General features: G+C 41.9%; 1 protein-coding gene across 1 annotated transcript in view; it reads left to right on the top strand.

Annotated features, from left to right (window-relative positions):
- The first annotated feature begins 402 nt into the window (after positions 1 to 402).
- Positions 403 to 24,097, top strand: part of thsd7aa (thrombospondin, type I, domain containing 7Aa) — a 148,569-nt gene continuing 124,874 nt past the window's right edge. Inside the window, 1 exon segment of the mRNA XM_061664897.1 lies at positions 403 to 847. Within this exon segment, the coding sequence (XP_061520881.1) occupies positions 700 to 847 (148 nt within the window). The 5' untranslated portion in view covers positions 403 to 699.

Here is a 24,097-nt window from a genome sequence, read left to right as displayed (position 1 = left end):
ATTTTTAACAGGAAATTAAGTGGGTCTTGTCTTTACTGTAAAGTCATCAAATTATATGAAAAGGACACATGCATTTATGGTATGGTAGGATTTTTCTAGTCCTCAATAAATGTGGTCATTGTGGTCTGAGAAAACATATAATAGTTGACCGAAAATGTGTTTGTGCTTTCATCCCACATTCTCCAAAATAGAAATTTTAGTTGGACACATTTGCTACTATTTGGACCGGAGTTGAAAACAGTTTCTCAGTCTATCTGAAAAAGAGGACGCGAAAGGAAGAGGACGAGTACAGTGGGTGGGTGTAGGAGTGAAGGAGGTGGTGGTGGGGCGGGGGGTGCGAGAGAGAGAGAGAGAGAGAGAGAGAGAGAGGCGCAGGGAGGGAGGTGCTGCATCAACCCGGCATACAGCAGCAGCAGGCTGGCTTTAGGGATCTATTGTTCCTTGTGTTATTGGTGCCAAACCTCATTCTCTCTCATTAAGGAGCCGGGAGAGAAAGAGACACAGAGAAGAGCAAGTGGAGTCCTCCGTCTTGTTTCGACCAGGATTACCTCTCCGTGGACACGCAGAGGTGGACAAAAGCAAAGCATAAGAAGGCACACACACACACACAGTTGAGTTCATCTTCACCTCGTGGCTTGGCTTCTTATTTTCGATCGTCCTGACCGCACTGGGAAGTACAGTGCTGGCTGCGCAGTGGCCATGGGGCTGGCCGGCAGAGCTGTCGGGAAGCTGGGGGTGCTGAAAAGGGTCTCCTTGCTGTGGAGGTTAGCGCTGCTCTTTCTCTCCATCCGGGACCTGGATGCACGAGCGGCAGTGGGAACTCAACCCACGTACGTTTGGCAAACAGGTATGTTCTGCAGTCTATCCCCTTGGGTTTGAAATGACCATCCACGCACTACGACTCTGGTCAAATTTTGCTGTTAAACTTAGTGCTACTAGTGCCATTTTTAAAAATATTTGTTATTGTACTGTGCACTTTAATGAACCATTTTAGGAGGACCGGCTTCGATAATGTTGAATTTCTAACAGTTTCAGTGCTTTTTATTCTGCAGGCTACCGCATACATCAATTGCTACTATAGAGGATGCTTGTATATGAGATTTAGTGCAATCCCTCAGGTCAATGTCTCAATGTCTCTGTGCCCCACAACTGGTTTATGTCTTTTGGCTGTACCTCTCCGAAACGACAGCTGGGACTTCTCAGCCTTGCGCTTCTATTGGATTCATTCATCAAAGTTTGACACGAGTGCAGATGATGACAAATGCAGAATGTGTTGATCTTACGCGTGTCTTTATTTCAAACAAGGGTGATATAAGCAGGCTGCTGGCGTGAATGTTTTGGTTTCTCGATGAAGGTAATAGTGGGATGACGGCGATTGATTTAACACGAATGGGTTTTTGTGTTTCGAGTAGGAAGCTGGGAGGTACAATTACACTGTTGTTTTGGGTGGTGCCTTGCACCAGTCAAGGCTCATTCACTATGTGAGAGGAGCACATGGTCAGAGGGACACAATACTAATACATGCTCCATTGAGCAGAATGGAGGGGAAGAAAGCATGGGGGAGGAGGGAAGGGATAGATAGCAGCAGGGGTAGGAGGATGGATCCCTCAGCGCGTGAAGATGGGAATGCCCTTTTGGATGCAGCTGGATCTCAGTCTTCTCTAATCTGGGTTGTGCTGGATCAATGTGCTGGTTTCACCCACAGTAGCGCTGGCTGATCGATGCTTATAGTTCCAGTAAAGCAGTTCAGCCTGCATGAGATCAATATAGGCTTTGCGTATAATCCATGCTTGTTAATATTCGAAGATATCATTAATAATTCATGAATTAATCATTCGTTGTCTTTCTGCTGGTATGATAATGTGACATTAATTTGATGTTTTGATTATCATTCACCGATGCGCACCGATTTAAAAAAAAGAAAAGATAGGGTTCATAAATTGCCTTAAAATACAATAATTGAACATCTTGTTTATAAATGTTTTATCAATAATTAATAAACAGCGATAAATCATTAAGTGTGCGGTCACTATTTTGCAACCTTTCTGTTAACTCGGATGCTGTGGTCCTGATTTGCTTCCATTTCTAACTAACAAATAAACCACCGGATGTAATGTGTTCATGAGGTAATTCCATATACAAAGTGACAAAGTGAATATTTGGCAACCAGGAGGTCACGATTGCTGTTACTTAGTTTCCGATTTACAAACATTTTATCAACGCTTAATAAAAGCGGTACTGAACAAATGCACAAATTTACTTTCATAAATTGGGTGCTTTGTCTTTTATTTTAGTCCATTTTGATTTTGACAGACTTTTACAAGACAATTTCACCAGCAGTGTATTTAACATCTGTTTAATAACATACTCATGGACCATTTTCTAATACTATTTGTCAAATGAAGAAAAACAAAACAAAACATTGAAGTAATCAATTTCACCACAGGAAAAAAAAAAAAAAAAGTCATACATCTTTGCCATTGGAAACACCAAACCGAGTAGCATTCACAAGTGTGGTGAACTTCAAAAATACAAATAGATTAAAAAGAACGAAACAAACCAAAAAAAAAAACCTTGGATACACCTATTCCGTCTTTCCATTTCATTGTTCACACCAAACGCAAAGAAATAAGAATCCTATCGCATTATGAGCTGTGCCACCCTCTGTGTCAATTTAGTGGAGGAGATTAAGGGTGCAGAAACCAGAGCGGATTGGCCAGACAAAGTTAACCTAGATATGGTATAGACGTGCTTGTGTGTGTCTACTACTCTTGGCTTAAGTACATTGGAACTTGTCTTTGTCATGATGGTTTGGCCCATTGACAGGATTAAGTTGCAGTACTGATGCCAAATGGTTCTAAATGTTTTTTTTGTATTTTATTTCTTATGTTGACACATATTTGTCTTTTAATATGCATGTATTAACATGTCTGGGGGGTTCTGTCTTCTGGATCCCGCCAGTCCCTCATCTTAAATGAGAAAAGGGAGGTTTTAAGCAGAATATTGTGTGTGTGTCTCAAATTGGCTACATGTGTCGCGCAGGAACAATATGGGGGGGTTGTGGTGTTATGGGTCCTCAAGAGACTGCTGTTCTCAGCAGCATGCAGAAGTGCCAAGGGAAGGAGTACTATATCAAGTGCACAGTGGTAATATTAGCATTTAATTAATGTGTTATTTTCCGATTGCTGCTCCTAAGGCAGGTTTGAAAGCAACATGAGTGACTACCTAGGTAGGCGATAAATGGGTCATTTTCATATAATTTGATCAATAACGGTAAAGACAATTGTCAAAAAATAATCTCCAAATCTCTCCAATTTTTTTTTTATGCCGCCTTGGTTTGATATGGGTAAAGTAACATTTTCAAAAAGTTACTGACGATTTAAAATTTTAGGTATTTCTAGTAAAGGCATGACTTTTTGACAGAGCAAATGGTGGTGGCCCATTGAAATACACTTTTTATTACAGTAAAGACAAAAGTGCATAAGAGTCAAGACATAACTAGCTTCATCAAAATCGTGTGAGTTGCACAATTTCCCTTCAAAAATCTGCTGATACTAGTGCATAAATGATCCCAACTACTCAAACCCATTACATTCTTGTCTTTATACAATCGTGATAGCGGTAAGTCTTTACTTTATTGTAATAGTTCCGACACTCACAAAGTCATCCAAATTAATTCATATTGCAAAGCTAACACCATTAATTTTGCTGCCTGCTATTGGCCGCCTCATCCTGGCACTTCTGCTTTTGTGTATTGTGCCAACATAATTGTCAGGTGTGGGAAGTAGCTGAACGAGGAGTTGAGTAGCTTACATGAGGTGGGCCGTGGTACTGCTAGGAGAGGCTGCAATTCTTTGGTGAGGATTTCCGGGAATAGGTAGGCTTAAATGTGGGTGGTGATGAGGGTTGATTGGAGACAGGTGCGTGGCTTGAGGAGAAGCTGAAACAGAGAGGGGAGGGGAGAGAGAGGACGAAAGGGCGCAAAGCGCCATCCAGGCTCCAAAACGGTACTGCAGGGCAGTACATGATAGTACCCCCCTCTCAACGGACGCCTCCCGGCGTCCTGCTAGGCTTCCCCGGGTGAGCCCAAAATAGTAGGATCGAGGATGAGCTTCAGGGAAATCCAAGAACGCGCCTCCGGCCCGTACCCTTCCCAGTCGACCAGGTACTGTAACCCCCACTCCCTAGGCCTCACGTCGAGGATGCGCGACACCGTGAAGGCCCGATGGTCGTCAATAATCCGGGGGGGCGGAGGGGGTACGGCCGGAGGGCTTAGGGCGCAGGTGGAGACAGGCTTGAGCAACGAGACGTGGAATGTGGGATGAATCTTTAGGGACTGTAGCAGTTTTAACTGGACGGAAGTGGGATTAATGATTTGGGTGATGGGAAAAGGACCAATGAAGCATGGAGCGAGTTTACGGGACTCTGTTTGAAGGGGAAGGTCGTGGGAAGAGAGCCAGACGGATTGACCCACCTTGTATACGGGCGTCGGGGAGCGATGACAGTCCGCGAGCTGCTGGTTGCGTGCCGTGGACCAGTTCAGCGCTTCCCGGACTGCCACCGCCTGCTCCTGTAGGTTCAACAGTGGAGGTTGGAAACCATAGGAAGCCATGAATGGGGACATTCCCTCACCAGCTCCGCTACCGGAGCTGGTGAGGGAATTATGAGCGTATTCAATCCATGGGAGGAAGGAACTCCATGAGGAGGGGTTGCGGGCGGCAACACAGCGGAGTGCCGATTCCAGGGTTTGGTTGGCCCGCTCCGTCTGGCCGTTGGTCTGCGGGTGATACCCCGAAGATAAGCTGGCTGCTGCGCTCACCGCCTTGCAGAATTCCTTCCAGACCAGAGAGGAAAACTGGGGACCTCGATCAGAGACTATGTTGATGGGGATACCATGGAGTTTGAAGACATGTAAAACAAGGAGGTTAGCGGTTTCCAGGGCGGATGGGAGTTTGGGGAGGGGCACATAATGGACACAGTTGGAAAAACGATCGAAGAATAACAGTGTTACCTTCAGAGGGGGGCAGGCCGGTAACAAAGTCCACTGTGATGTGAGACCAAGGGCGGCTGGGAATTGGCAGGGGGCGCAGCAAGCCAGCTGGAGTTCGGTGAGAAGACTTCCCTCGGGCGCAGACGGAGCAGGCTTGAATGAACTCTCTGGTGTCTTTGATGAGGCTGGGCCACCAGAAGTGCTGTTGAATGAACTGGGTAGTACGGGTGATGCCAGGGTGACAAGTTAATTTAGAGTTGTGGGCCCACTGCAAGACTTCCGAACGTGCTGAATCCGGGACGAACGGGTGGTCAGGAGGCCAGGTCTTGGGATCAGGTTGGGTCTTTTGGGCCTCCTACCACCCTATACGGGCAGAGGTCGGTACACAAGCAGGCAACAGTATCCAAAACGTGAGGCAAAAAGGCAAGGTCGATCATCGGAACAGGGTCTAGTCTTACTGTGAGTCGGTGACGTGGAAACAAGGAATGTTGGAACGCGACGACAAGGTACAACGAACTGGCGACCAGAAAGAATGAGACAGGAATTTAAATGCAAGGGGTAATTAGGGTGAAGGAGGCTCAGGTGGTGAAGATGCTCTTCGGAGCAGGTGTGTACGAGACAGGGGGAAGACAACAACCGGAACACACACCCATGGCACTCTCCAGCGGCAAGCACGGTAAAGATAGCTTGAGTGACAGGCCATTTGTGAAAGAACCCCAAAAAGGGACTCTGAAGACCCTATGATGCATTTTTGTTCGTTTTCATGGACAAGGCATATTAAACAATAGGAAAAAAAATCTTGTATATCCAAATATGCAATTAGCACAGTCAGAAAACATGCAGCAAATCATTAAACTTCATTTCGGACACCTAACGGTAAAGACATTTTGTCATTAAAAGTTATAAAAATATTACTTTAAATATTTGTTCCCCCTTAGAAACAATTATGACCTTTCCATGGCTAACAACTGCCAATAATTCAAATACTCCTGTCAGTAAAACAATTGATTTTTAAAAGGCAATTCAGTGGGCCATGTCTTTACCGTTACTGATCAAATTATATACAAATGACCCACATGCAGTTGTTTTGTTGTGACATGTGTAATCTCTGCGTATAATGTGTTTTGGGAGAGGATTAGAATGCATTGTCTCAGTATGGTACATAAAACCAAGAGGGATTCCGGTATGATCTCTTTTAAGTTCCTCTTTGAAATTGTTCTCATTTTCTCTATTTACCTTCCAAATGTGGAATAAATGTATCAGTATATCTCAAGGCAAAGATTCACACAGATGTTGTTGGTCGTGGCCATTGCGTCGAGCCTCTTAGCCGAACAGGCCAGCAGGTCAGAATCCTTGGCAAGGAAATCCAGGTCACTTACAGCTGATCCCTGATCAGCTTCCTGCACAGTAGAGGACATGCGTAGTCAATTCTTAGTTCAATTTTGACTTTGAATGTGTAGTGTTATGCTTATATATTATGTATATCATCAGTTTCATACACTGTCGATATTGAGTGTATTACTCATCATGCTATCATAATCTATCAATATCTAGACTATTTATTCCCCCCGTGAACAAATATTACGATAGGCTTTATTTATTACTTACCACACACCAACGTGCAACACCTTGGTCTTTTTAATCTTGTTTTTCTTCTTGCCTCTATTTACATTTCTTTGAATTCTGCATGTGCATTTGCTCTTGTTGACTGTTTTAATGGATAATTGGATAACTAACTAAATATAGCTAGTTAGAATCAACAGCAGTCCCTCAAGGTTTGCTCACGGCACACATTTCGGTAATTACCGTACTCCAAGGTAACTGGGCCTTTCCTCGATCCAAGAGGCCCATGTGCTGTATGTTCTTAATCTATAAATGCAGCACCTTTGAGGCTACCACCCTAGTGTCGAAGTTATTATACAGCAAACGGACATTTTTTTTTTCTGAATGTGGTGTTCACAAATCACATCAAATGGAATAAATATACTCCAAATAATGGATGAATTGATTGCTTTATTTGAACATATAAAAGGGCAAATTTCATGTAATATAAGAAAATAGGGTAAATTAAATAAAGAAAAGTACGTTACATCATTTGGCACAGTCAACATGCTCAAAAGGAGTAAGAGAAAGAAGGAAAAGGAAAGGGGACGAAAACTCATCTCGTCCTACCCCTTAATCGCTAAATAGTTTAGAACTGATAATACCATAGTATTACGGTAGGTTATTCACATATAAATGTATCCAAACAATTGATACATACTGTATATACATACACTATGTGCAATAATTATATTAAAATAATTCAAAGTTTTGACAACAATGTTCCCTTTTAGCCTGTTTCTTTTGACTAGGAACTAGTCAAAGAAAGAAATGACAAAACAAGGAAAAAAAGGGAACAGGTTGAAAAAAAGAAAAAAGAAAGACCGATGTTCCTTTAGTTTGTCTCGGACTGGAAAAGACAATCTCTTATTGACATGACTGACAGAAAGTGTTTCTTGGCATATGTATCGTGCGTAGAACTGTGAGGCAGATGTGCTCACCAGTCATCCGCCTTGCCGCCTAGTAAAGGACATTTATTCAAATAAATAACTTTGAGCGATAGGATTATGCAAATACTACAAAACAGTTTTCTCGTCAAGGCTTATTTCCAGTTAGCTTCATTGACCAAGGTGCTGAAAAGATCTGGTTTCGGTCTGCGGTTGCGACACGGTTCCTGCCCGCTCCTTCTGAGGGTTAAGTTCAATGCAGAGAGCAGATTTGCAGTGTTGCAGTAGCTTTACACGTGCATAGCAACAACCCATTCGATATCGCTGTCCATTGGAATGAAAATGTGAATAGAGAAACCCATTTGCACTTTACTCTCAATGGAACCATCGACCCAGACTCAGCCCTCGTCCAAAGTTGGTACCATCACACATCCGGTATGAACTCCATATTCAGCACCCATTAAAGTCAGCCACGACTTTAAGTTTGAGAGTGCTGCAATCTTTTCACCTGGGCGAGGTCTGCGCTGTACTGTGTGCATTTCAAGTTGTTCAGTGAGAACCCAGCTTACACTTTCTTCTGATCACAAATTGCATTTTTACCAAATATAAACTCCATCCACAGCCGACAACCTATGTACAAGTATATAGTAAACCCTCGTTTTACATTCGGGTTACATTCCAGAAAAAACACACGATAAATGAAATCTGTGAACTACTTATTATATTACAATATGAATTCAGATGTTTCTTTTATGCAATTTAATGCCAATATGTGATGATTTAGAGAAATGCAGGTTTGTATTTTTTTCCACTTGAGATTAGCATCCACACACTCTGCATGAGCACATGCCTATCGAAGGCCAGTGTGCTCCGCTTGAACGATATGACCAAAAGCCCATGCGGACGTGGTGTGAACAGGCGATTTCCTGCCTTAAGCATTGTCCTTATTCCTCACACTGATGCTCCTGGCAAGGTATGAAGCTAAATGCATTATGGGAACCCAGATTTTATTTCAGTGATGTTTTTATTTACAGTGCTGATGTTGTAGAAAATCAAGTTTAAACCTTGGTCTTTACTTGCATTTGTTCCGGTCGATATTGCTATGAGTGTGAGCATTAGCTATTTGTCGGGCTAAGTTTGGTATTTATGAATTTATTGCATCAAACTCTGTGGCTTGTATTTTAAACTCTAACTTTTTGGTTATGTTCTTTGAATTCTCAACCAATTTGGTGACTAACCAACTGTATGAGTTGAGACTACTCTGTAAGAATAAGAGACCAAACGACCTTTTGTGAGCTATTGCTGCCCCATTAAAATCATTTAGCCAATAAAGCTAACTGTATCGGAGATGTCTGGGTGAGTAACTGCAGTACACTGACCTACAAAAAAATAAATAATAATAATAATAATATCAGCGATGCACTGATACTGTAATAAGTGAACTGCGATATATAGCGAGGGATTACTGTACTTCAACATTTCAGTCACGGCAACCTATAGAAGTATTTGAATACTAAAGGCTGCCTTTGATCACTTGAATTTCACACTAAGACTTAAGGTGCCGGTGCAGGACAACCCAAATCCTGACAGATCCTGAAAAACAGAGCAATGCCTGATGTTATTTACGACCACTTTAGAGAGAAACAACTAAGCCTATTCAGGCATCGACGGTGTACACACGGAAACAATGTATCCCTGTATTGTTCTTTTGGGGGCTTTTTTTCAGTCACTTTGTCGCAGTTCGTCTTGTCCATGTGCCGCACGTCACGGGGCCTCCTCTTTGTTCTTCCCTTATTGTCCTCATTGCCTCCTCCCACATTAGCATTAAAAATACACACGTGCACAGCATGCCACCCCCACTTCACCACCATCCAGTGTTAAACGAGGGCCTGCTGAGGGTCTCTGAGGTGGAAAAGAAGTGAGGGTTGCATGGGGTATTTTGTGTGTTTTGTGTGTTTGTGTGGTTTCATTCGGTAAATTTGTACCGGTATATCTAAAAAGCTGAGAGGGAAGTGAAAGTCAATGATTGTAGCAACATTGACATAATACTTGTATTTTACCTGAAAGGAGCCAGAAATAGGGACGGACTTATATAAAAGCTGCAGAGATAAAGAGCAGATCCTTGAGATGAAGAAAGGAAAAGCTCGATCTTTGTTTTATGGGACATTACTATTTTAGTCCAATCAATCATGCGGTTTTGTTTTGTCATTGTACACTTCTGCATTTGCAGGGATACTTGTCACTTGAAGTAGGGACGTGCATAGCAATCAATTCCTTGGTTGATCGTGAAGACATTTTGGTGCTTTGAGCAAATGAGGCAAAATGGAGTGGACTTCTTGGTTGCAACCAGCAGAGGTGATGTTGCGTCATTCTCGACTAATATACTGGACTGTAAACCACATGTCAAACTCAAGGCAGGGGGTCTTGCAAAAACTGTACCGAAGTCGGAAATTGTCTTCACTTGGTATTGTAAGCATGTATTTGTTACCAAACTAGTTTCTTTGATTTCAAAATTAGTTATCCATTGATTTATGATTTATTTGAATAAAATGAGGAGGCAATTATACATTTCTATCCTTTGGCAGTCATAATGGCGCTCTGAAATACTACAATGTGGCCCATGACAAAATTAGTTTGACACCCACCAGAACATTGAGAATGAAAATGTTATGTCAGCTATACCTCTTTGCTGCAATATCATTCTTGAAATAAGAATGTGGATAAACACACTGGAAAAACCTATTCTTTGCCATGTAAAATGATGTGAATTTCTCAGTCTATCAAGCAGATTTCATCAAATGTTTATACTAAACCTATACATACTGTACATGGACAAAATTGATTTATTTTTGTTATTAAATAGAGAAACAAATCAAGTAGTGAACGGAAAGGGGGAGGTTTAACTTTATACATTTCAGGAAGCCAGTTGTGAAATTCTGTTCATTAAAAAAAAAAAAAAAAAAGCTGACGACACTTAATCACAATTTTTATTGAATTGATTAATCTGTAGCTTACCAATGTGATCTGCAAGCATTTGTGATAAGACAACAAACTATTGTGTAGATAGTTGATATTCAGTAGAGACATCAACTCTCATGTACAGTACAACGCACTACTGCTACAACATGTACTGCAGTTAATGCAATGCTATTTTAAACATACCGATGAGGTCGACCTTTTCGGCCCGCAGGGTGGATGTTCTGAAGAACGTGCTGCCTATGAGGTTGTGCACGTGGGGTTGGATCCAGTGTAAATCTGCTGGTTTCATGTTCATATCCATCCATCCATCCATCCATTTTCTGTCGCGCTTCTCGTCACTCATCGGGCAGGAGGCGGGGTACACCCTGAACTGGTTGCCAGCCAATCGCAGGGCACTTTATGTTAATACATTTGAGCAATTTTATTCTTATGATGCCATGTAAAATCATATTGAATATATATACCTTTTTCTATAGAGTAGTTGGTTTATTTGTACTACGCTGATGCAAACCCATGCCGGTATATTTCATGACTCACACAGAAAAATCATCTCATGCAGCGATTTTAATCGGCCAACATTGCCCACTGCAGCTTCGGGACGTGTAAAGGTCTGTTTACTTCTATTTGCAGAATTGATGCAGAGTACACATTTCACTTTTACCATACGGGTCACAAGTGATTTAAAGCCATTTATTTGTTTTGAACACACTTGGTGAACATCAGAAACAGCTGTGATGGGTCGTGTCCAAGTATAACGGGGGTGGGTGGAAATATGATTGTTTTTTTTTTTCTCGGTTTCAAGTGTCAAATTGCAGCCATTATTCTCTGCGGGTTTGAAAGTGCTTCATCCAGCTGCTCTTCTTCACAGTGGAAGGCCCGAGGTGAAATATGATGTGTAGAAAATCTCCCAAACATATGCATGTATACATTTAAATTGGTTTCTTGAACTCTCTGCTGTCTTCAACACAAGCACCCTTATCACTCTTTTTTCCTATTTAGACACTTTATGATCATACAATCTAGACCTGAACCAACTCTCACAAACACCAAGGCTGCCTCTGAAACTTTTCTCCAATAATCGAATGTGTTGGGTTCTATTCACTGGGTGAGGGGAAAGGTTGTCTATATTAGGTACAGTAGAACATTGGGTTACGAACATATTGGTTGAATGATCCTGTTTGTAACCTGACGTGTTCTTAACCCGAGGTAATATTTCCCAATGAAATGAATGGAAATTCAAGTAATTTGTTCTCGCCTCAAGGTTAAGTTATAGCCACCTTTTTATCAGTGTGTATGGTTAAAAATAAATGTGCAATATAGAAATGAGGGAAAACCCATTCTTTTAAAGAAATAAAACAGTAACACTGGTGGTAGAATACCAGGTTGTGTGGTTTGCTCATTAACTTAAACTTAGGAGAGGAAATGTTTGGAGAACTATAGCTCCTCAAAGAAGAAAATCTTTCTTCCATAATAACATGGGGAAATTCTGATTGAGGTGTTTTTTCTTTTGCCTGTTTCTTTTCTAATTCATTGGTTGATTTTGGTACAACAAAACCGAATCAGGGAAAGTTCTTTTTTTCTGTTCAGAAAAAAAATCCGAAATCGGGATGTCAGGTTGTCATTTAAAAGATGAGTTGGCCAATTTGCTGCACATTTCTTTGGTTCATTTTGTCATATGTCACGCTATCACCTGGGAGCGCTTTCTCATTTTTTGTCAGTCTAATAAAGGGCAGAAAACAACAAAAAGGATACATTCCCTACCTTTTCAGTTGCATTGCGTGATGCAGAGTCGATGACGGTTGACGCGGGAGGCACAGCAAAGATCGTTCCGCTCATCAAATGCTTCCACTTAGGAGTCATTCTAATTTTGGACTGTTTAGCCCTTTGTTTACTTTTTTACTAAATGTTCCGTGCCTCCATATCGCACCTACTGCACTTTCATTTTCATTCCGACAAAACATGGCGTTGCTGGTCGCATCTGGATTGGCTGAATGTGCGTAGGCGGAAATTCTGCCGAGCAAATGCACGCATAGAGAGCAATTCTGACGTGATTACAGTTTGCTGACATTAATCGTTCATTGTCTTAATTGAAGAGACGCTACAATTCAATACATTACTGGAAGTAGTATTTTTTTAATTAAAAACAAAAGATTTCCCAACTTTTTATTACCACGTCAATCACATGCACTATTGGATGCAGAAGGTGGGACTTCTGCCACAAGCGTAAACAATTCCGCCTATGCCGCAGAGCAGACAACTAGTTTTCAGCTTATAGCAAGGCGTTTTGCACTCTGCCTGTAAATGATCATCACACAGTGCCATGAAAAGCACAACAGAGCCTTCCGTTCGTCCATAGCAAGACAATAATAATAATAATAATAATAATACCATTACTTCTACAACTACTAAAACGTAACTAGAGGTAATTTTTCTCAGAAATGTGGGAAAAGTGGTGCAAAACACAAACTGGCTGAACCGAGAAAATATGAAGACTGTTATCTTAAGTTTGGTTTCATTAAAACAGCAAAACATGTAATGTGTGTCTTTTAAGGTGCTAAGAAAATGAAGCTTTGAAGCTAGCCAAACTAATGCAGCGCCTGATTACAAAACACCAGGGGGTCAAAGAAATAATCTATTTTTTTTTGCCTGTGTTTGCGAAAAAAATGTGTTTTGTCTTTATGTGTGTGTACATCGTAGGTCATCTAGGTCATGGTAATGGTAATCCATGAAGGTTGAATCAAGGCAAGTGGACTCTTCTAGTTTGTTGAATTTTTTCTCATTTTCCCCCAAACTTCACAAATGACTTGCTATTAAGCTAATGATATGCAGAGTTGCTTAAAATAATAGAGTGGATAATATTTGAGATTATTTTAACGCCAAATATATATATTTAAATATTTATTATAAATAAATATTTAAATATCCTACGGTTTTATTTTGATCCGTTCTCCTTCGCCATTCACCCGAACCGGGAGGAAGTGCTTTGACCTGTTTTGCCGAAAAAGAAATAGGTCGCGCATATCCTGGATTATTTGGTGAAATTATGATATTAAGGAATGAATGTCTCATTTCTCCGAAAAACAAATTAGATTGACCCTTTATATCATATCAAGCTAAGGTTTGCTAGCTAAGTCTAAGAACTGGCTAACTAATATACCGATACTTACTGGACAGAATTGGTTTTCAAATTATGAAGAAAGTTTGACGTCGTTGACTGACTATCCGTTATTATTTAGCATTCCTCATTTCTCCATTTGAAAGCACACTTGCAGTTTTTATGGCCAAAAGTAAGAAATGAACTCTTGGCACCCCTCTCACTCCAGCAGACACGACGATCCCGTCTTTGAGATGGCTTGTTTTTCTGATTGACAGGCTAATCCTCCAATAATGACAGCGCCATTCCCAACGTGATCTTATAGCATATCCGAACTCATTTATTTTTATCTTTAAACCGAACAAAAAATTAACTTTAGAGTCAGTCGGGTAATCTATCTGTGCTGAGACTCATCTGTGCAGTTTTGCGCCTGTGTATAGGCCATTTATTCATGAACGTGTCAGTCCGAAAATAGTTGCGCCATCCTTTAGACACTGTTGGTTTCAGCATTGCAATAAGGAAAGTATGATCAGTGGAACCTTTCTTGTGGACTGTCCCTGAGGATGTTCTATTTGGAAATATATCTAAATTGCCAGAAAATACACGGCTCTAAGGTTGGGCCTGTGATGTCTACATCTTTATTCCCCCCGTGTAATCCTGCTTCCTGCATCTGTACTGCTATTGACTCAAATGCTAAAACAGCAACGCGAGCAGAGTTTGTTAGACAGGGACGGCAGAGAATCTTCTGGTAAAGGAGAGCACTCCCGTTCCTTCAAGATGTAATATTGCCATTACCTTTCCTGATCCCACCAAACTGTGAAAAACATCTGTTATCTCCTGGCTCGTGATCGGAAAACGAACGAAGATGTCCGTGTGTGCCCCTGCTACTTTCAAAGTCGCGTCTCTCCAGCAATGTTTCCCGGCCTTTATTGAGCCAAGTCACATATTTTACATTGAAATAAAGCTCAACGTGAATGGACTCCACCAAATATAAACATCACAAAAACAAAAAGCACAACCGTCTTCTATCTGGTAGAAGAGCAAATCATTATTCTGCCTGTCACTATACGTTGCCAACAATTCCCCAGACCCCAATTCCAGTGTAAAACGTACATTAAAAAGGGTTTATTTGTAAATCCTTTTTAATTGATGCTCAATTGAATACACTACAAAGACAAAGTTGGAAAAACGTCTAAACTGTATTGTTGTTCGCAAAGACTCTTTCATTTTGAATTTGATGATTTGCAAATCATTGTATTCTGTTTTTATTCCTGTTTGACACAATTTCCCAACTTCATTGGAATTGGGGTTTGTAGATAGGTGAACAAAGATACATTATTTGTTGTACATTTGCGGCCCAATTAAAAGTGAAATTGGATCATTTCCCACGGCACACCTGAGGATCTCTCATGGCACATAATGATTAGTAAACCTGGAATATATAATAATGACTTCTTGAATTTGAAAGTTTAATTAAAATGTTGCGCTTGTCTGATAGACGTCGTGTAACAGATGATCCGAGCTTCTGCAGAAAGGCCTTGGAGATATGTTTTTTTGGGATTGGGCACATCTATTTTCTGTACCGCTTATCCTCACGAGCGTCGCGGGTATGCTGGAGGCTATCCCAGCTATCTTCGGGCCAGAGGCGGGGTACACCGTGAACTGGTCGCCAGCCAATGGCAGGGCACATACAGTATAAACAAATAACCATTCGCATCTCACACTCACACCTCCGGGCAATTTAGAGTCTTTAATGAACCTACGATGCATGTTTTGGGGATGTGGGAGGAAACCGGTATACGCGGAGAAAACCCACGCAGGCACGGGGAGAACATGCAAACGCCACCCAGGCGGGGCCGGATTTGAACCCGTTCCTCAGAACTGTGAGGCAGATGTGCTAACCAGTCGGCCACCGGGATTTGGCACAATGCAAATACAATTGAAATGAAATAACTATGGCTCTGAAGGTCTACGCACGCATTTCTGACTTTGGATGCACACAAAGTAATGAGATATTACTGAAAAGGAAAGGAAGAAAAAGACCTGTAAGGTTTTGCGTTCTGTGGTTGAAAAATGGGTGAAAATGTAATATTCAACATCGTATTATCCAAGCTAAATTTGATAATTGAAAGATCTATTTCATCTTAATGTAGAATGGACCTCTCATTAGTTTGCTTTGGGTTGATCTATACAGAGAAGTAAATGGATTGTAGAATACCAGGTTGTGTGGTTTGTATTATGTTGTGTAATGATTAGCAGTCCTACTCTGGTACAAACGCTTGTTTTCCTCTGGCTAACTCATGTTCCTGGGAAGCTTTATGGGATCCAGTGAATGTGCCGGAGGATTGGCCTAAGCAGCATTAAGAGCTTTTCATCAAGGTGTTTCTTCCTCTTCTTGTCATCCTCTATTAGTGCTCACCACCATCCATCCATCCATCCATCCAGCCATCCATCCATTTTCTGAGCCGCTTTATCCTCACTGGGGTCGCAGGCACACTGGAGCCTATCCCGGCTATCATTGGGCAGGAGGCGGGGTACACCCTGAACCGGTTGCCAGCCAATCGCAGGGCACACATTAACAAACAACCATTCGCACTCACATTCACACCGCACTCACTTCACATTCAATTTAGAGTTGTCAATGAACCTAGCATGCATGTTTTTGGGATGTGGGAGGAAACCGGAGTGCCCGGAGAAAACCCACGCAGGCACGGGGAGAACATGCAAACTCCACACAGGCGGGGCCGGGGATTGAACCCTGGTCCTCAGAACTGCGAGGCAGACGCTCTAACCAGTCATCCGCCGTGCTGCCAGTAAAGTAGCTAGATACATAATAAACTTGAACTCTACGTCTATTCCTTATTCTTATTCTTTGGGATTTAATCTATGAACTCAACAACACAGAAAATAGCTTCAAATAAATTTTTAACTGCTGAGCCATTGCATAATTTGTCGGGTGATAACAGCTCCCTGGTGGAGAGAAACACATTTACACCAGTCACGCTTGACCAAATGAAGCCCCGAGGAATCCGCTAAAATCCAGCAAGTGAGCGTTCTGTTTTGACGGTTAAAAGATATGTGATTACGAAAAGTCATTCTGGACAGTAAAACGAAAGTGAAGTGCTTAAATGCATGCCGTGATATCCTAAAATGAGCTCGCACTGGATCACAATAGTGGCTCTCTCGAGAACTCACAAAACCACAAGCCTCTTTAAAAAAGCAAAATTCGTGCATCAGAGCCGTATTAGTCGATCTGATATTTGTTCACCTTCGGTATGCCTTTTTATACAGAACCAAATGAAGCGGCGTATTGCTTTGGCGGTGTGTGCTTTCACTAGTATTGATGTCATGCGCGGTGTGTTTGGCCCGCCGATGCCCCCCGAACTGAGTTACTGTGCCTGAAAGATGATTCTAATTCTCTGGCACCCCCTGCCCCCACCCTTAGAGTGTAGCCTTTTTGTGCCAAATCTCTTTATTTTTAAATCTATGTGTGAATTTAAATTGATCAAAGTCATTAATTGTGAGTGCTCACATCACATCCTGTCAAAGTAATGTATAGTCCAGTCACTTTATGGCTTCTCCTCATGGACGTTGCATACAAATATCCTATTTAACATGCCTTTTTATGTTTTTTTGGTGTTTTTTTTTACAATTGCTTTCTAAAAGAAAGACAGCGACGCACGGAAAAAGGGATGTCAAAAGGGCATCTCGTACAGGCCGCCATTTAAGCTCGGATTGCCACTGCGCGTGTGCTAGCGATGATCGTGGGTCTGGAGTGACGATTGCGGTGCATTTGTTTCACACCACTGTTCAGGAAAATATAAATGGCCTGCATGTTGCGCTGAATTATTGTAAGCCACTTAGCACAGTTGTTTATCACACACCACATAGACACACACCACGCTACAGCATTTGTTGTAATATGCAATCTGATCACTGAGGCTCTGCCTGTATAGTTGACTCGCTTAAGCGTTGGCCCTTCTAACCTCTCTGCCACTGTTTCTTTACACTTCATCATAATAGCTTCTTTATCGGTCTATATATGACCAGCCACTATAACTGAGTTAGTTTATTTGGAGAGCCCAATTCGTACACAAAATAATTCACAGTATTTATTATTATTGTTATTTTTTTTACAGCTACATAAAATTACAAGAAGGCACATAAAATAATTCCCGAAAACAGAAAAATAATCATGAATTAAAAGGAGTGCAGATAAAATACTTTCAGTTGTCATATGCACAGCTAAATAGAACTGTTCAGCCTGGATTTGACCATTGTCAGAGTTGAGGCCTGTCTCACATCTTGTGGAAGACTGTTCCAGATCTTAGCAGCGTAAAAGTGAAATGTAGCCTCACCTCGTTTAGTCCTGACTGGGCATCGGCAGGAGACCACTCCCCGAGGTTCTCTGAGCACGAGAAGGTGCGTATGGCTGTAACATGTCAGAGATGCACTTTGGTGGTTAGACCATTAAAACTAGAGTTTGCAGTTTCAAAAAAAAAACAACCCTTTTTCTCAAACAGTTGATGTTAAACTGTCTGTGTGACCTGAAAGTAGAATATTATTGAATGTATCCCTCTGTGGCCCCATTTTATGCCTCTAATTTAAATGTTACTATTATTTTACAATTGGTCACACTGCTACAAGAATAACCTTTTGGAGACTGTTGAGTCAGGAGGTGTGACCGAATAGTTATTTAAATCATTTGCCCATGCGCACTGCCGCACGCACGCAGCCCTTACAAAGGAGACTATTATAGAGTCATGTGAAAAAGTATTTGTCCCTTCTCAAATTCTTATTTTTTCGCAGTTTCCCCATTTCAGTGTTTTAAGGTCATCAAACAAATTTATGAGGCAAAGATAACATGTGAATATCAAATGCAGTTTTTAAATACAATTTTGTATTTATTAAGGGGAAAAAATATTAAAAGCTACCTGGCTCTGTGTGAAAAGGTAATTGTACCCCTTGCTAGTTCATTTTCACTGACCACACCCAAGCTTAATTACCTCCTCCTTTCCAGGAAAAGGAAGTTGGCCAAAAGATCTCAAAAAGCTGCAACGAAATGCCACGATCCAAAGAAATTAAAGAACATTTGAGAAATAAAAGAATTTACAGATATCAGTCTGGAAAGGGTTACAAAGCTAAGCTTTAGGACTCCATTGAACCACGGTGAAAACCTTTAGTCACAAATGGAGAAAACATGGAACAGTGGTGAAAACGGTGGCCAGGCCTACAAAACTTCCACCAAGAGCACAGCGAAGACTCATCCAGGAGGCCACTAAGAAACCCAGGAGACAACATCAAAAGTACTGTAGCCTCCCTTGCCTCAGTGAACGTCAGCCTTCATCATCTCATCCCAGCCGCTTCACACTCGGCTGCGAACTGCTCCAATGAGAGTTGCAGGTCACGGCTTGACGAAGCCAACAGAACCACATCATCTGCAAAAAGCAGAGATGCAATACTGAGGCCACCAAACCAGACCACCTCTACGCCTCGGCTGCGCCTAGAAATTCTGTCCATAAAAGTTATGAACAGAATCGGTGACAAAGGGCGATCCGATCCCCGGCTACAGAAGCGGTTTCCTCCCACATCCCAAAAACATGCATTAATTGGAGACTCTAAATTTCCCGTAGGTGTGACTGTGAGTGCAAATGGTTGTTTGTTTGTATGTGCCCTGCGATTGGCTGGCAACCAGTTCGGGGTGTACCCCGCCTCCTGCCAGAAGACAGCTGGGATAGGCTCCAGCACGCCCGCGACCATGGTGAGGAGAAGCGGCTCAGAAAATGGATGGATGGATTGGCAAAAATGGCATGCATGGCATGCATGAGTTCCAAGGCAAAAAACACTGCTTACCAAAAAGAACAAAAAGGCCTATCTTACTTTTGCAAAAAAAAAAAAAAACCTGAATGAGTCTCAAAACTTTTGGAAGAATGTTCTATCCAGACTGACGGGACGAAAGTTGAACTTTTTGGTCGATGTGTGTCTCGTTAAATGTTACACAGTATTTCAGAAAATGAACATTGTACCAACAGTCAAAATCTTTTGGAATTTACCTACGCTTAAATCGAATTCTTTTAAACATTGTCTTTAATTCAAAAAATAAAACCACCCATTCTAGAAATAAAATAAGTTTTTAAATAATTTCATTATTGTAATTTATTATATAATATGAAATCCTAATACTTGTAGATACATGTCTTTGCATAACATATAATTGATTTTTATAATTTTTTTTCTGAAAGGTGTATGCTTATTAGTAGTATAGATTAGGCCAATCTAGACCGTATCTCCACAAATGGTTGATTATACGTAAGACGTACTCCATGCTACAAAGCTACAGTAATAGCCATCCTTTTTCTGCACCGCTTATCCTCCCTAGGGTTGTGGGTGTGCCGGAGCCTATCCCAGCTGACTTTGGACGAGAGACGAGAGACAGGTCACAGGTTACAACTGGTCACCGGCCAATTGCAGGGCACATACTGTATAAACGAACAACCATTCACTCTCACATTCACACCTACAGACAATCTAGAGTCTTCAATTAACACACCCTACATGTCTTTGGAATGTGTGAGGAAACCAGAGTACCTGGAGAAAACCTACGCAAGGATGGGAGGAACATGCAAACTCCACGCAGAAAAGCTGTTGTTCGGATTCTAACCCATTGCCACAGAACTGTGAGGCGGATGTGCTCACCAGTCGTCCACACTGCAGCCGCTACAGTAATATAACAATTAATCATGGCATCGACTTTACAAGAGTCCATTTTGACTTCAGCTTGAGCCAGTACGCAACCCAGAAAAGAAATGGATGCCTTGTGGAACTCACAGTTCTCAGCCTTGACATAAAGTTCATTCTGCAGTAACTGCTGCAACACAGAGCGGACATGAATAATGTGAGTTTCCTCATCCAGGGAGTATATCAAAATATCATCCAAATAGACAAAAACATTCAACATGTCACACAAGACATCATTGACTAGGTTATGGAAAACAGCTGGAGCTTTAGTGAGTCCAAAAGGCATTACCAAATACTCATAATGTCACGTTGGTGTGTTGAATGCTGTTTTCCATTCATCCCCCTCCCTTATGCTGACTAGATGATACGCATTTCTTGAGTCCAGTTTAGTGAAAACCTTGGCTCCCTCCAGGAACTCAAAGGTGGTGGAGATGAGAGGAAGAGGGTACCTGTTTTTTTACAGTTATCTCGTTGAGACCCCGGTAATCGATAAAGGGTCGCAGGGTCTTGTCCTTTTTGTCCACAAAGAAAAATCCTGCTACCGCAGGGGATGAAGATGGGCGAATAATTCCGGCTGCCAGTGATTCTCCCACATACTCCTTCATAGCCTTGTGTTCCGGCCCTGAAAGAGAGAAAAACCTCCCCCATGGAGGTATGGTTCCAGGCAGCTAGTCAACTGCACAGTCATAAGGTCTGTGGGGTGGAAGGGATTTGGCTTTCGATTTGGAAAAAACGTCTCTAATGTCATAGTAACAGGTGGGCACTTGAGATAAGTCAGGATTCCCCGATGGGGTCTTTGGAATTTCATTAGAAACATATCCCTGAACATTACATGGAGGCTTGAAACAGTTCTGTTGACTGCGTCATCCACAGACCTGTTTTGTCGGGAGGCAAACTGCAGGGGGTCCAGCAGGGGACCTTTGACGTGCTTGAGATGGTCCAGCACGAGGTGTTCAAAGGACTTCATGACCACAGATGTCAGGGTGACAGCCCTGTAGTCATTCAGACTTGAGATTGCAGGTTTCTTTGGGACTGGGATGATGGTGGCACGTTTGAAACAGGATGATACCTCGCACAGTTCCAGAGACCGATTGAAGATCTGTGTGAAGACTGGAGCGAGCTGGTCCGCGCAGACTTTGAGACAGGATGGGGACACATGGTGTGGGCCTGCCGCTTTGTTGATCTTGTGTTGTTTGAAGATGCGTCTCACATTCTGTTTGTGGATGGTCAACGCAGGAGGGGGAGTCAGAGGTGTGATTGCGGTCGGTGGTGCGGTTGGGTGGGTATGGGGTGTGAAAGTGTCCTTTTCAAATCTGCAGCTGTTAAAGTTGTCAGCTACCCCTTTATTGTTCTCAGCTTGGTGGGATGGTCACTTGCAATTGATATAAAATGGATGTAAAAACTGAAAAAAAATGTTTTATATAAAACTTTGAATATCGGCACAGTGGGTGACTCGTTAGAGCGTCTGCCTCACAGTTCTGAGGACCGTGGTTCAATCCCCGGCACCGCCTGTGTGGAGTTTGCATGTTTTGTGGGGACTCTAAATCAATCTATGTGGGCCTATGTGGGTTTTCTCCGGGCACTCCGGTTTCCTCCCACATCCCAAAACATGCATGGTAAATTAATTGACAACTATAAATTGCCCGTAGGTGTGAATGTGAGTGCAAATGGTTGTTTGTTTATATGTGCCCTGTAATTGGCTGGCGACCAGCTCAGGGTGTACCCCGCCTCCTGCCTGAGGATAGCTGGGATAGGCTCCATCACACCCGTGACCCGAGTGAGGAGAAGTAGCTCAGAAAATGGATGGGATGGATGAACTTTGAAATACCCTGTATATGGAAGTAAACGTAATCGTCAGATTTAGAAATTACAATTCCAGAAAACGCAACAAAATTCAGGTTTCAATTGTGTTTAGCTTTACTGAATTTTGTATAAGGTGACTGAAAAGGTCATGAAAATTTGGTTTCGAAATACAGTAATGACTACTAACAAAGAATGACTTAATTTATGTGAATCTAATTATTCAAATCCTTTGATTTATTTGAACATAGTGTACAAACTATAAACAAAACAAAAATTATACATATAAAGACTCTTTCCAAAAAAATTGAATATCATGGAAAAGTGGATGCAATACCATAACTCCAAAAAGTTAAACTTTCATAGATTATAGATTCAGGGCCCACAATTTAAACAATTTCAAGTATTTATTTGTATATTTTTATATAATTTGGGCTTCTCATAAAACACATGAAATCCATCCATCCATTTTCTGAGCCGCTTATCCTCACAAGGGTCATCGCAGTGCTGGAGCGATATTTTTGGAAAGGGTCTGTATAAAATAAGAGGAAAAAAGCATAAATAAATCAGATAATTTGGTACAGTTTATATGCATCTTCGAAGACAATTTTTTCAATTGTCTACCCTCTTTACACACTCCTCCAAAAAGTACAAAAAAAAGCTCGGGATACTAAGCACTCATTTTGGCCTTCTCTGAACGTTTGAACGCACTTGTCCACTTGTTCAATATTTCAGTACTTATGAGCATTGGGGGTCATTGCATGCCACTAACATAAATTATGCGCTGCAAACAGATGCCGTTGCAGGAGTGAAAGGCACTCTTTCTAAATACTCAGTATGGGAAAAGATGTACTTGCAGATTGAACAGATAAAGTGAGATTTCTTTTTTTCAAGTCTTGAGGCAAAATACACTTTTTAGCTGAGATCTCCATTACCTATTTCTCTATACATTATGTCCGGACTGAATCTGGACTGATACTGTATGTGGGGGTGTCATTTGATAATGCCATTTCAAGATGACATGTGTTCTGAGCAGATTAAGAAAAAAAAAACAACATATGAATGTCTCGGCACATGCAGAGACATTTTTTGGGGCAAGTGCTCAAGCCCCCCCAAAAAAATCACCCATCACAAAAATTATACAATTAAGAAAAAACTTTCAGATGTATTGAACTTCTGTATTTTTTTCTGTTAGCACAATCAACACAGTCAATTAAACAACTATTAACAAAGGAGGTGAAGGGAAGCTATAGTTGCGATATAAAGTGAATGCACCCCTGTTCAAATGCTTTCGTGGTATACAAATAGGAAACCTACGATAAATCATTTTAAAACTTTTTTTCGGCTGTTATCCATCCATCCATCCATTTTCTACCGCTTATCCGGGTCGGGTCGCGGGGGCAGTAGCTTTAGCAGGGACGCCCAGACTTCCCTCTCCCCAGCCACTTCATCCAGCTCTTCCGGAGGGATTCCGAGGCGTTCCCAGGCCAGCCGAAGGACGTAGTCTCTCCAGCGTGTCCTGGGTCGTCCCCGGGGTCTCCTCCCGGTGGGACGTGCCCGGAACACCTCACCAGGGAGGCGTCCGGGAGGCATCCGAATCAGATGCCCCAGCCACCTCATCTGGCTCCTCTCAATGCGGAGGAGCAGCGGCTCGGTTATCCTCCCGGATGACCGAGCTTCTCACCCTATCTCTAAGGGAGAGCCCGGACACCCTGCGGAGGAAACTCATTTCGGCCGCTTGTATCCGGGATCTCGTTCTTTCGGTCACGACCCACAGCTCGTGACCATAGGTGAGGGTAGGAACGAAGATCGAACGGTAAATTGAGAGCTTCGCCTTTCGGCTTAGCTCCTTCTTTACCACAACGGACCGATACAAAGTCCGCATCGGTCCGGCTGTTAGTTTAACGATATCCTGTACAAGTCAATTGGGAAAAAAAAACTGAGATAACATGCACACAGTGCACACACCCGCTTATAAATGGGGATGTGGCTGTGTTCTGAATTAAG

This window comes from Phycodurus eques, chromosome 20 (genome assembly GCF_024500275.1).
Source record: "Phycodurus eques isolate BA_2022a chromosome 20, UOR_Pequ_1.1, whole genome shotgun sequence".
Classification (NCBI taxonomy): domain Eukaryota; kingdom Metazoa; phylum Chordata; class Actinopteri; order Syngnathiformes; family Syngnathidae; genus Phycodurus; species Phycodurus eques.
Note: the sequence above shows the minus strand (reverse complement) of the source record. Positions and strands in the feature narration are given on the sequence as shown.